We start from the raw sequence: 14417 nt of genomic DNA on the forward strand, positions 1-14417 counted from the left end.
AGCCAAAGGACCATGAAGGCTAATCAGAATATCACCCAGAGGTCATTATATAAAAACAACACACATCTACGGGGTCATGTACATGGGCAATTAAAACAAAAACCTTGGCATTACGGATTCTTCATGAACAGCAACCATACAAGTCTTATAAAATCAAGGACAGTGGGGGAGTGTGGGAAGATTTCATGCCTGTGATGCATAACAAAAATCGTAAGCTTGTTTATTACAGATTTGTTACATATAGCACAATGAAAAATTTCTCCCTCCACATGCAAGCAATCTCATAATTCACAATTTACATTTCCCAGGAGGTAACTAGATGGAACAATATTAGCTGTGGGGTTTTAAAAAAAATTAAAAAAACTTCCATTCAAAAATTAAAACAAATTTTGCATCGATGACTCATTATGATTTACTTCCGTTAATAAAATTCAATCTTGTGGCGTGTGCGTTCATTTAAGTGGGTGGTATCACCACAATACAAGTTCCATATTGGAACAGATTGCACAGTGCTGGAGGTGCCCTGGGGACAAAGCCTGCCTAAATAAGAAAACCCATACAGCAACACCACCTCTTTAAAGCAACATTGCTCAATGGGCTCTGTAGATATATTACCTAAAGTTCCCACTCCTCAATAGATCATCTTAAAATCACTAATGCAGTTTGTAGTTTCCTTCTCATGGTTCTTCATAATACTCAACGTTAAAAAAAAAATGGTTAGGAACATAGGAGCAGGAGGAGGCCATTCAGTCCCTCGAGCCTGTTTTGCCATTCAATGAGATCATGGCTAATCTGTATCTTAACTCCATCTACCAGCCTTGGTTCCATATCCCTTAATAGCCTCACCTAACAAAAATCTATCAATCTCAGTTCTGAAATTTTCAATTGACCCCCAGCCTCAACTTCTGGGGGAGAGAGTTTCAGATTTCCACTACTCATTGTGTGAGGAAGTGCTTTCTGACATCACCCCTGAACGGCCTAGCTCTAATTTTAAGGTTATGCCCCCCTTGTTCAGGACTCTCATCACCAGAGGAAGCAGTTTCTCTATTGACCCTATCAACTCCTTTAATCATCTTAAACACCTCAATTAGGTCACCCCTTGATCTTCTCTACTCGAGGGAATACAAGCCTAGTGTATGCAACCTGTCCTCATAATTTAACCCTTTTAGCCCCGGTGTCATTCTGGTAAATCTGCACTGCATCCCCTCCAAGGCCAATATATCCTTCCTGAGATGCGGTGCCCAGAATGCAACACAGTACTCCAACCAGTCTAACCAGAGCTTTATACTTTTAAGACTGTACGTCTAAGAAGAAATAAAATTACAGGCCAATTTTTAAGGGCCATCCATAAATCAGATTGGTTTGAAGGAAATGGCTGGAACTTCCCAAGCTATTTTTTTTTAATTGCACATGACACCAATGTTCATCAGGCACAGCTTTAGTGCTGCTGCCTTGGAAGCACATCAGGTTAGTGGACAGCACTTACTGTTGCAGGTTGAACCCAAGGCATCCCACCTTAGTTCCATGTTCTTGGATAACAATATACAGCTTCAAAAATACAATGATTTGTTACATCAAACCATCATTTGGAAGTGAACAATTTCTTTACTTGGTACAAAAATCCCAGTCACCATTGCACTGCCTGTTCAACATAAGAAAGAATAAATGCACACAACTCTTCTACCCCTTCACATTCCCCTTACTTCCTCAGCATCTCGAGATAATTACAAGTGAGGAAAGCCATTCAGCCCATCTTATTCCTCCATCCAGCCACGAAGATCCCAAATCCCCCCCAAATTCAGTATCCAATTGTGTCTTAAAAGATTCTGGGATTTTTGCCTCCATTGCTCTTCCTGGAAGTTCATTCCATACATTGTGAAGAAGAATTTCCTGTCATGAGTCCTAAATTTGCCTTTTTTTTGATCCTGTGCTACTCTCGCAATTTCATTTGAAGTAATATTCTGGATCCACCCTTAATTATCTTATAGACCTCTATATGATCATCTCTCCATGATGCCTCCTACTAGGATGAATGATCAAGTTGCTCCAGTCTTTTTCTTCATAACTCAGTCCTTTGACATTAAGAATCAACCTTATGGCTCTTCTCTACATTGCCTCCAGCACCTGAATGTCTCCCTTGTGCCTCAATAACTAGAACTGGATGCAGCTTCATACAGTTTGGTCACAACTTCCTCAGACTTATATTCTGCTGTTCTGGCTATATGGTTAAACATTTTATTAGCTTTGTTGATTGCTGATTTGCACAGGTTGGACATATTGAGTGTTGAGTCTACTAAGACTCTGAGGTCTCTCTTGACTACTTTTCTTGGCTATTTCAAAATGGAGTATGGGTGGTGTGTGTTCCACTCCTCCCCCACCGTGTACAGCACTTTACGCCATCATGCATTAAATTTCACCTGCCAACTTACATACTTTATCCAACTCACTTTGTAATTTCTAACCTGCCTCCTCAGATTCCACTGCCCCTTCTAGTTTGGTGTAATCAACAACAACCGTGCATTCATTTAGCACCTTTAACATAGAAAAATGTCCTAAGGCGCTTCACAAAAGAGTAAATCAGACAAAAATGGATGCTGGGCCAAAGAAGGACATGTTAAGAAGGGGTGACCAAAAGCTGCCTTAATATTCTTTGCCAGTCTCTTTGTTCCTACTTGGTTTATGAACAGTTCCTCACTCCTGTACCAGCACTTTTGTTTTCACACCAGCCACTCATTTACATCATCATTTTTCTTGGTGAACTATGAACTTCCTCTATTTTTCAGTTTATAGGAAACCGCTTGTGCAAATGACCTTTCAGGGTCTAATGTTATTTCTTCCCATGTCATTTACACCCACATAGATTACCATCACTGCACCCCTTCGTCTCCCCGTCAGGATCCTTTCTATCCGTTCCTCAATACATACTGTTATAGCTCCAGGTGGACAACTCAACAACAACCTGCATTTATATAGAGCCTTTAACATAGTGAAATGTCCCAAGGTGCTTCACAGGAGCGATTATCAAACAAAATTTGACTCCGAGCCTCATAAGGAGATATTAGGACAGGCAACCAAAAGCTTGGTCAAAGAAGTAGGTTTTAAGGAGCGTCTTAAAAGGAGGAAAGAGAGGTTTAGGGAGGGAATCCAAGAGCTTTGGGCCTAGGCAGCTGAAGGCACAGCTGCCAATGGCACAGCGATGAAAATCGGGGATGTGCAAGAGGCCAGAATTGGAGGAGCGCAGAGATCTGGGAGGGTTGTAGGGCTGGAGGAGGTTACAGAGATAGAGGGGGCGAGGTCTTGGAAGGATTTGAAAGCAAGGGTAAGAATTTTAAAATCAAGGTTTTGCCGGACTCGGAGCCAATGTAGGTCGACGAACACAGGGGTGATGTGATGTCCCCATCCTATATGTATTATCTTTATGACACACATGGCTATCCACTTTCCTGAGAAAAGAATCCTTAGCGCAAAAAAAAGCATCATAATTTTTGTTGCCAATTAGTTCTATTCTGGAGTTACCTACTAGATCTCCAGGAGAAGAAACCAAGATAGGAAACTCACTGCGTAGGGATCCATCTGTACACCTGGACCTTTCATTCAAAATTAGAGAATGTGCAATAGTTTAGCAATTTCAAGGTTAGTGGGCATAAGTCCACAACAGGTTTCCAAAATTCAGCACAACCTGACAAATGGAAGCCACAACGATAACCGACAGGGAAAACACAAAGATGTCTCTCTAGGGGGTGCTCCGAGGAGCGAGTTAGGCACACTGTTGGGTCGGAGCAGAGAGATCTTTATATGGTCCAGCTCTCCTAGAAATAGAAACAGAAAACGCTGAAAATACTCAATAGGTCCGTCAGCACCTCTAAAGTAAATGGACAGATTAAGGAGCCCTAGTAAACTTGAAGTCAATGGGAATCAGGGGGAAAACTCTCCAGTGGCTGAAGTCATACCTAGCACAAAGGACGATGGTAGTGGTTGTTGGAGACCAATCATCTCAGCCCCAGGACATTGCTCCAGGAGTTCCTCAGAGCAGTGTCCTCGGCCCAACCATCTTCAGCTGCTTCATCAATGACCTTCCCTCCATCATAAGGTCAGAAATGGGGATGTTCGCTGATGATTGCACGGTGTTTAATTCCATTCACAACCCCTCAGATAATGAAGCAGTCCATGCCCGCATGCAGCAACACCTGGACAGCCCCCAGGCTTGGGCTGGTAAGTGGCAAGTAACATTCACGCCAGACAAGTGCCAGGCAATGACCATCTCCAACAAGAGTCTAACCACCTTCCCTTGACATTCAACAGCATTACCATCGCCGAATCCCCCACCATCAACATCCTGGGTGTCACCATTGACCAGAAACTTAACTGGACCAGCCACATAAATACTGTGGCTACAAGAGCAGGTCAGAGGCTGGGTATTCTGCAGCAAGTTACTCACCTCCTGACTCCCCAAAGCCTTTCCACCATCTACAAGGCACAAGTCAGGAGTGTGATGGAATACTCTCCACTTGCCTGGATGAGTGCAGCTCCAACAACACTCAAGAAGCTCAACACCATTCAGGACAAAGCAGCCCGCTTGATTGGCACCCCATCCACCACCCTAAACATTCATTCCCTTCACCACCGGCGCACTGTGGCTGCAGTGTGTACCATCCACAGGATACACTGCAACAACTCGCCAAGGCTTCTTCGACAGCACCTCCCAAACCCGCGACCTCTACCACCTAGAAGGACAAGGGCAGCAGGCACATGGGAACAACACCACCTGCACGTTCCCCTTCAAGTCACACACCATCCCGACTTGGAAATATAGCGCTGTTCCTTCATCGTCGCTGGGTCAAAATCCTGGAACTCCCTTCCTAACAGCTCTGTGGGAGAACCTTCACCACACGGACTGCAGCGGTTCAAGAAGGCGGCTCATCACCACCTTCTCAAGGGCAATTAGGGATGGGCAATAAATGCTGGCCTTGCCAGCGACGTCCACATCCCATGAACGAATAAAAAAAAGCCACAACAGAACACGACCTTTTAAAAAATGATTCGGTCGATCATATTAGCAAACTTTCAAAAGAATTGAGCAGTGGTTGAGGAAAACTTTAGTTTTAATATGTTTGATTTTGAACGGTAGTGGTTATGTCAAATCAGACCCCGCAAAACAATTTTTTTCTTCACTGCATCAGGCCTAGGGGAAATGACAAACATAGGAACAGGAGTAGGCCATTCAGCCCCTTGAGCCTGTTCAGTCATTTAATTCGATCATGGCTGATCTGTATCTTAACTCCATCTACCCGCATTAGTTCTGTAACCCTTAATACCCTTGCCTAACAAAAATCTATCAATCTCAGTTTTGAAATTTTCAATTGACCCCCAGCCTCAACAGGTTTATGGGGGCGGGGGGAAAGAGAATTCCAGATTTTCACTACCCTTGTGCGAAGAAGTGCTTCCTGACCTCCTAAACGGCCTGGCTCTAATTTGAAGTTCAGTGTTTGAAAGCTGCACCAATCTTTTTAGAGACATTATCATCTCTGCATTACCTGCAAAACAAACGTGGCATTCTGCTCTTTGAAAGCAATGAACTGCAGGTGCTTCTGGAAGCTGAAGCCATCAGCTCATCGTATTTCTATGCCTCAGCTTCAAAAACACAGAACAACAATAACTTGCATTTAACGTAGTAAAAAGTCCCAATGCGCTTCACAGGCCAGAATTGGAGGAGTGCAGAGATCTGTGAGGGTTTTAGGGCTGGAGGAGGTTATAGAGATAGGGAGGGGGCGAGGAAATGGGGGAAGGGGTTTTGAAAATAAGGATGAGAATTTTAAAATCGTGGGAGTTGCCAGACTGGGAATGTAGGACAGCGAGCACAGGGGCGATGAGTGAACATGGCAAAAAAATAAAATTGCTTGTAAATATATGTCTACATTAATTAATAAAGGCTCAAATTCTTGAGCTTAAGACCATTCTGTGTCTTTATCCTTCAGTATTATTTTAATACCATTAAAAGACAAGCCATTTCAGTAGCCGTGCTCCTCTAAAGCCAGCAGCTATTACACAAGATGCTTATGCCTCATAGATTGCTTTCACGGGCTCAACAGTCATTAAATTGACTCCAGACAGGAATTACGAGAACAAAGCCTTCAAATATCCTGCTGGCACTGTTCAATGTTCCTGGGTGCAGGCTACATCATTTTGGAGCTCCAAATATAACTCGGCAATAAAAACAATGAAAAGTTAATCAATTTGTTTAATATTAAAATAAACGTGCAGGTCGAGTGAAGGAGTAAAACCCGTCGTCTGGTGTGTTACTGAGCAATACAGACCAGGAACCTTTTGAGTTCATTTCCTCGCTTGTGCTGAGTTAGCTGGTCTCACCGGGCAGTGATGCAAGTACTTGGATTAGTCTTCATGTCCTTGGGCTGGGGGGGGGAGGTGTGCTGTTTGGGATGTCGCTGTTGATTGCTAACCCGTGACAGAAAGTGCTTGTGTGGACAGTAGGCGTGGTGGTGATGCAGCCAGTTGAATGAACCTGCCAACGTTCACTGTATCTTACCCAACTGGTCCTGTTGAAGGCTAGACAGAGGGCATCTGTGCCCATGAAATAGTATCTCACCATGGGTCATTGTTTTCAAAGGAAAATACAGAATCTGTGTGTGATGGGGTGGTGGAGGAGGGAGGAGGGATTAAAAATGTAAAAGGAAATTAGATTTACCTCAGAATTTTTAAAAAGTCATCACTTTTCAAAACAAATAATTGGCAAACCAGTTTTTTTTCCATTCTTCTACTCGTTAACAGAGCCAGCGAAAACTCAAACTGTTGGACTGTAACCTGGTGTTGTAAGATTCCTTACATTTGTCCACCCCAGTCCATCACCGGCATCTCCACATCATCACAACATTAGTATGTCACATGGGTACTTTAGATAGAATTACACAGAATGTACAGCACAAAAACAGGCCATTTGACTCAACGAGTCTATGCCGGTGTTTATGTTCCGAACGAGCCTCCTCCCACACTACTTCTTCGATTCCCATCAACATATCCTTCTATTCCTTTCTCCCTCATGTACTTATTTAGTTTCCCCTTAAATGCCTCTATGCTATTCGCCTCAACTACTCCTTGTGGTAGCGAGTTCCACATTGTAACCACTCTCTGGGTAAAGAAGTTTCTCCTAAATCCTAAATGGGTACTTTAGATCAAAGATAACAGGATGAAAGTGATATGCTGGCCTCCTGGCTATACTCATTACCTAGCGATGACTGCTCCTTTTAACGCCCAATTAAAACAAACATGTTTTTAGACTGGGGTTGCCAACTATGGTTGGATGTAATCCAGGAGGTTTCATCGCATGACCTCCCACCTCCAACTGCCCCGCCTACCCCCCCCCCCCAAACACACCCCTGCAAATGGTCACTCTCAACGTGTCCAACCTCCAGGACACGCCACCTTCCCACGGCCAATTGGAAAGCAGACTCTTCATTACCCGATTGGATGATTCTTTTCTGCCTTCCACCCACCCCCAATATTTTTTTTTACAATGAATAAACAAAAACATTCAAAAGAAAAATTTAAAAAAATACAATTTTATTTTAATGCCTCTTATGATTTTTTTTTCTTCTGGGGTATTTACTCGCAGCAGTGTCTTGGGAACAAACCTTTAATTCCTGGAGACTCCAGGACAATCCTGGAGGGGATGGCAAACTTATTTTATCCTGTCAAGTGTACTTGGAAGTTCTGATTGCAGGGTGCAGACCAGAAGCCTATCACCAGGCAACACTTTCAACATGCACAGAAAGATGTGCAACTTTGGAGAACACAGGGCGGCAGGCTGGTGCAATAGCTTCCTGTTTATCTAGCAAGTTGCCTACCACCACACCGCACCACAACATTGTTTTATGAATCAGACATAGATCTCCAAATAAGGGGGCTTTTGAAACCTTGTGGTAACAAATAATTGGAAGCAGTTTCATCACAGCAAGATACTCTGCCCAAATCTGGCCAGGAAACAAACATTTGTGATACTTAACTGGATTAAAAGTGAATCCTATCCAACTATTAAATGACTTTACAACGTGTCTAATTTTAAAACTGGAGATATATACGATGTACACACATTATGATTAAAAAAAAGACAATTCACGTCAGTAAGTGGAGCACATGTCCTTACTTTGGCTGGCTGATCAGCAGCAGTATGATGAGATTCATGTTTACCAGACTGGTTACCCATTCTGAACTTTTGGAGCTGTGAAAGAAAGATACAGCATGTTACTTGACATCAAAAACATTAAAAAGCAAACAACTTTGAAGACTGGGCTTTACTTTTGTTGGCGTATGTATATATGCTGGGTTAGAAACTGTAGCGACAACATAAACACTCCAACTGCCCGGGAGATCATTGTGAAATAAATGCGGTTGGAGAATCTTTTGTCCTTATGGTATGAATTCTGAACTGCACGGTATTTATACACATTTTAAACACTGGGGGTGTGGGGGTGGGGGTTTGATCATCTCATTTAAACATATAAAATTCTGACAGGACTAGACAGACTGGATGCAGAGAGGATGTTTCCCCTGGCTGGGGGTGGGGTCCAGAACGAGGGGTCACAGTCTCAGGATACGGGGTAGGACATTTAGGACTGAGATGAGGAGAAATTTCTTCACTCAGAGGATGGTGAACCTGTGGAATTTTCTACCCAAGAAGGCTGTGGAGGCCAAGTCACTGAATATATTTAAGAAGGAGATAGACAGATTTCCAAACACTAAAGGCATCAAGGGATTATGGGGAGAGAGCGGGAATATGGTATTGAGATAGAGGATCAGCCATGATCATATTGAATGGTGGAGCAGGCTCGAAGGGCCGAACGGCCTACTCCTGCTCCTATTTTCCATGATATTGGTCTTGGGCATTAGTTGGCGAATTGGCAGGCCGTTTTACACTCCGCCCGATTTTCTTCTTGCCCGAGATCAATGCCGATTTGCCATCACTAGGGATGCCAACCCTCCTGGAATTAAAGGTTAATCTCCAGGACACTACTACAAACAACCCAGGAGAAAAATCATAGGGGCATTAAAAAAAAATGTTTTTATTTTCCTGGAGCGCTTTTAGAAAAATATTGGAGATGGGGGAACAAAAAAAGGCTTTTGATTGGCTGAATCTTGGCTGTCAATTGGGTAATGAAGAGTCTGTTCACTTTCCAATCGGCGTGGAAAGTCGGGACGCTGAGAGGATGGATGTGTCAGGTGACCAGTGGTGGGCGCGGAGGGGACGGGGCAGTTGGAGAAGGTAGTCAGGTGATGAAACCTCCAGAAATACATCCACCCAGAGTTGGGGCAACCCTAGCTATCGCCTGATTTGTGCTCCTGCCCGAGAACAATTTCACGCCTTGGGTTTTTAAAAAAAATTCAGTAAAGTAGTTTTGAGGAGAATGGTGTTACAAGCATGTGATTTAGCCTTAGCCCTGCTTCCATTTGAATAGGTGCAAAGAGGTAAAAATAAACCACAATTAACGAACATTACACTAATAAATTTAAAATATGCATCTAGATTCAATGGGGGAGGGGTAAATGACAAAAATAATACAGATGGGACACTAAGAAGGCTAAGAGGGATATTAGCAGTCAGTATAAAGGTAAATAGCAAGGGCTTTTATTAGCACATAAGTAAAAGAATAGCCCAAGAATGGGTGGGACCATATAGAAATAAAGGGAGCCCTTTTGTACTTGAGGGAATGGCAGAGATATACAAGTGTTTTGCCTCAGTACTTAGAGGAAGGTAAAAGTGCATCATAAGAATACAACGACTTGCATTTATATAGTGCCTTTAATTAAATAAAAACGTCCCAAGGTGCTTCACAGGAGCGTTAGCGGACAAAATTTGACACCGAGCCACATAAGGAGATTTAGGACAGGTGACCAAAATCTTGGTCAAAGAGGTAGGTTTTAAAAGGAGTTTCTTAAAAGGAGGAGAGAGAGGGTGCAAGATGGAGAGGTTTAGGGAGGGAATTCCAGAGCTTAGGGCCTAGGCAGCTGAAGGCACGGCCGTCAATGCTGGAGTGATGAAAATCAGGGATGCACAAGAGGCCAGAATTGGGTACCTGAGGAAATGAGGAAGAGCCACTACTGGAGAAACATAAGTAGAAAGGTGAACAGACCCAGATGATATACATCCCAGAATATGGACAGAGATTGGGCAGGAGACAGAGATATTGGCCACAATTTTCTAAAAATCTCTAACTTGTATTTGCACCAAAAGGACGGGAGAAGAGTAAATGATACACCCCCTGTTGAAGAAAGGGATAAGCCAGGAAATTATAGCCCAGTGAGCCTCACCTCAATCACTCATTTACCAGATCCACGCTGCCATTATAACACGCATATTTCAGGCAGCATGTGAGGCCCTCCCCCCAGGTTGACGAGGACCTCATTGAAATTCAAAAGTCAGGGTGCAATGACGTCAATCAGACTCTGACGTGCCCGGTGCCCGCCTCGCCAAGGAAACTGGTTAACTTTCACTCCCCCCGCCCCCCACCCCACTTCGCCCCACCAATGTCGACAGTGACCTCGGTCACCTGAACCCGAGGCTCTGGAGTTCGCTCTTCAACCGAGCTTTTGGTCACCTGTCCTAATATCTCCTTCTTTGGCTCAGTGTCGATTTCTTTGATTATGCCTCTGTGAAACGCTGTGGGACTTTTGATATGTCAAAAGGTGCTTTATAAATGCCAGCTGTGGTTGGTTCTGAACTCATCTTACCATGAATAGGGATATTAGTCATTTTCTTGACGTGGCCTGAAAACCACTTGCCAAGGACTGAGTAATCCTTCCACCCTCCACAGCGCGTGGATAGTATCCACCCCACATCTCTTCTGCAGCAAAACAGTCTTCACCCAGTAAAATGTTAATATGTATACATTGTATCCAAATGTTTCCTTGGAAAACTTTAATGGCTGCCTGGAAACAGTGCGCTAGTTCAGGGCTCAGTAAAGCTTTGACCCCGACACCAATCAAATTACAACTTCTTTGAAGGACACGATGAGCATTTTAGGGTGCAACTCTTCAAGTTTACGCTAAGTTGTAACGTGAATGCATACTGAGAAACAAATTCTGTTGCAACCATATAGATGGAATTGTCATCAGGTGCCGAGAAACACCAGAGATGAGGCTTGTTTCTTGGTTCATTAATACATAAGTTTGCTCTGATGTGCATTTGCTAGGGATAAATCTTCAAAATGTCTGCTTTTATGTGAAAGAAATTATAACTAGGGTTGCCAACTCTGGTTAGGTGTATTCCTGGAGGTTTGATCACGTGACATTCAGTCACAACAACAACAATGGCCTCACCCCTCCCGAAATCTGTAACCTCCTCCAGCCCTACAACGTTGCAAGATCTCTGTGCTCCTCCAATTCTGACCTCTTGCGCATCCCCGATTTTCATCGTTCCACCCTTAGTGGCCGTGCCTTCAGCTGTCCTAATATCTCCTTACGTAGCTCGGTGTCAAATTTTGTTCGATAACACTCCTGTGAAGTGCTTTGGGACGTTTTACTACATTAAAGGCACTATATAAATGCAAGTTGTTGTTGTTATACATAAACTGTGACGCTCTGGAGAGTTCCGTACAGTACATCATAAACCAAGGCATTCTGTGCAGTCATTACATCGCGACAACTTTAAGCACCAACATAAATGTCCACAACTCAAGACCATTGTTTATTTGCTGCAGATGGGTTATTCATTACTTGATGAAATGAATATTTATGATGTATCTCAGCTACTTCAGAAAAAAATAATAGTTTCAGTAATTGCAGAGCATAAGATGAGGTATATTCATTCCCTTTTCCATTCATTATTTTTTTTTTATTCTGCCAAACACACACATCTGTGGTCATCTTTGTGCTGCTATGCCTGTTCTCTCAAGCAATCCTGTAATCTGTTCTCTCAAGCAATCCTGTAATTTCTGGCAGATTTGCAATAAAAAAACCAAAGAAACACAGTGCAGGAATTTAAAAAAATATTTACTTTCCCATTTGCCTCACAGCAAAAGAATGGATTTCCTCGCTGGCAGATACTAAACCTCGTTGTAAGAAATCATTAAATAAAAAGCTCTACAAAAAAAAAGTTGAAAGAGCATAAGTGTAAGAAATGCATCTGGGACAAAATATATTGATTCAATTTAATTACACGTCAATCTTTTTTTTTAAAATTAAAAATTATACAAGCAACCATAGATTGTTCTTTTAAAGTTTCAGGTTAATAACGTTTATGCAACCAGGTTTTGTAAGAAGAGACTTTTCTCCGAATCAGAATAGGAGGGATGAGAGGGTTGTCTTATGAGGAGAGATTGAGTAGAATGGGCCTATATTCTCTGGAGTTTAGACGAATGAGAGGTGATCTTATTGAAACGTATAACATTCTTAGAGGGGTTGACTGAGTAGATGCTGAGAGGCTGCTTCCCCTGGCTGAAGAGTTTAGAACTAGGGGTCATAGTCTTAAGGGGTTGGCCATTTATGACCGAGATGAGGAAAAATTTCTTCACTCAGAGGATTGTGAATCTTTCGAATTCTCCATCCCAGAGGGCTGTGGATGCTCAGTCGTTGAGTATATTCAAGACTGAGATCGATAGATTTTTGGACACTAATGGAATTAAGGGATATGGGGATAGGGCGGGAAAGTGGAGTCGAGATAGAAGATCAGCCATGGTCTTATTGAATGGCGAAGCAGGCTGAAGGGGCCGTATGGCCTACTCCTGCTCCTATTTGTTATGTTCTAGAAGGTTGTGGGTTTGAGTCCCATTCCAGGGACTTGAGCACAAAATCCAGGCCGACACTCCACTGCAGTACTGAGGGAGTGCTATACTGTCGGGGGTGTCGCTAAACCAGTTTGCTCTCTCAGATGGACGTAAAAGATCCCACGGCACTATTTAGAAGAGGAGGAGCAGGGGAGTTCTGGCCAATATTTATTCCTCAACCAACATCACTAAAACAGATTATCTGGTCATTATCATGTTGTTGATTGTGGGACCTTGCTGTGTGCAAATTGGCTGCCACGTTTCCTACATTACAAAGGGGCCAAATTTCAAAAGTACTTAAATTGGCTGTAAAGTGCTTTAGGACATCCTGAGGTCGTGAAAGGCGTTATGTAAATGCAAGTCTTTCTTTAATCTCTGTGCTCTGTATAAGCAGACCATCCATACACGTGAAAATGAAATGTTTCATCCCATCAATCCCCTTGGATTTGCAGAGGGAAAGGTGTAACTCTCAAGTAAAGGGCTCTGCTACAAGGAGAAAAACAAAGCAAAGAAAAAGGAAAACATCCTTGGCACCTTAAAATGAGTACGCCTGGTGTCTCCCAGTAGATAAGTGGAAGATAAAACAACAAGTTGTATTTATACAGCACCTTTAATGTAGTAAAACGTCACAAGGCGCTTCACAGGAGCGTTATCAGGCAAAAATTTGACATCAATCCACATAAAGCGATATTAGGGCAGGTGACCAAAAACGTTGTCAAAGAGTTTTAAGGAGCGACTTAAAGGAGGAGAGAGAGGTCGAGAGGCAGAGAGGTTTAGAGTGGGAATTCCAGAGCTTAGGGCCGAGGCAGCTGAAGGCACGGCCGCCAATGGTGGAGCGATAAAAATCGGGGATGTGCAAGAGGTCAGAATTGGAGGAGCACAGAGATCTTAGAGGGTTGTGGGAAGTTACAGAAAGTGGGAAGGGGTGAGGCCATGGAGGGATTTGGACACAAGGATGAGAATTTTAAAATTGAGGCCTTGCCGGACCGGGAGCCAGTGTCAGTCAGCGAGCTCAGGGTTTGACCCAACTAGGAACCTTATTAATTTTGATCAGACACAAAAGCAAGTCTTCTTCTGCCTATTTGGGACAAATTGCAGAAAGCCATTACATGTATTGTATTTGCCCTATTCTAGTGCCCAAATTTTTCTCTCTAGCAGTTTTTGCCTGTAGTAAACCTATTATTTTTAATGTTACATGTTATATTGCGCAATATAGTCATACAGCAAACATTCTGGTTTGGCTGCCATTAGGCACTAATGGATGTGTGGGGATAATTGGAAGAAATATAATACTTTTTCTTGGATGAGAAATAAGCTCGTTTCCTGTATCGCTTGGCTAGAAGCTTCTGGAAGTAGCCATAAGCACATGTTTTTCCCTTTTGTTTTGGAAGGGCAGATTTTTATTTTATGTTACAATAATATTTTAAAAAGACTGAGACTGGCAGGAACTATATTTAGCTCTGCAAAGGGTTATGTAAATTGTTACCGCTGAGCCAAGCACTGTTTAATTTTGATTTGTGTCACAGTTTGAAAGTACACTGTCACTCCTATTTAGAATAAATGCACACTTTTAAATTGGTTTTCACCCATTTTGTAACAATATTTTACTACCCATTTACACGTCGGGTGGCTTTGCCAGGCTAC

At 42.8% G+C, this 14417-nt stretch overlaps 1 protein-coding gene across 3 annotated transcripts in view; it reads right to left on the reverse strand.

Annotated features, from left to right (window-relative positions):
* LOC137320211 (myelin basic protein-like) overlaps positions 1 to 14417 on the reverse strand; it is a 200204-nt gene that overhangs the window by 148877 nt on the left and 36910 nt on the right. For all 3 annotated transcript variants that reach the window (XM_067981942.1, XM_067981941.1, XM_067981943.1), the window contains exon 2: positions 8159 to 8233. In XM_067981942.1, the coding sequence (XP_067838043.1) occupies positions 8159 to 8233 (75 nt within the window). The remainder of the gene's footprint in view (positions 1 to 8158; positions 8234 to 14417) is intronic.

This window comes from Heptranchias perlo, chromosome 3 (assembly GCF_035084215.1).
Source record: "Heptranchias perlo isolate sHepPer1 chromosome 3, sHepPer1.hap1, whole genome shotgun sequence".
In the NCBI taxonomy this organism is placed as follows: domain Eukaryota; kingdom Metazoa; phylum Chordata; class Chondrichthyes; order Hexanchiformes; family Hexanchidae; genus Heptranchias; species Heptranchias perlo.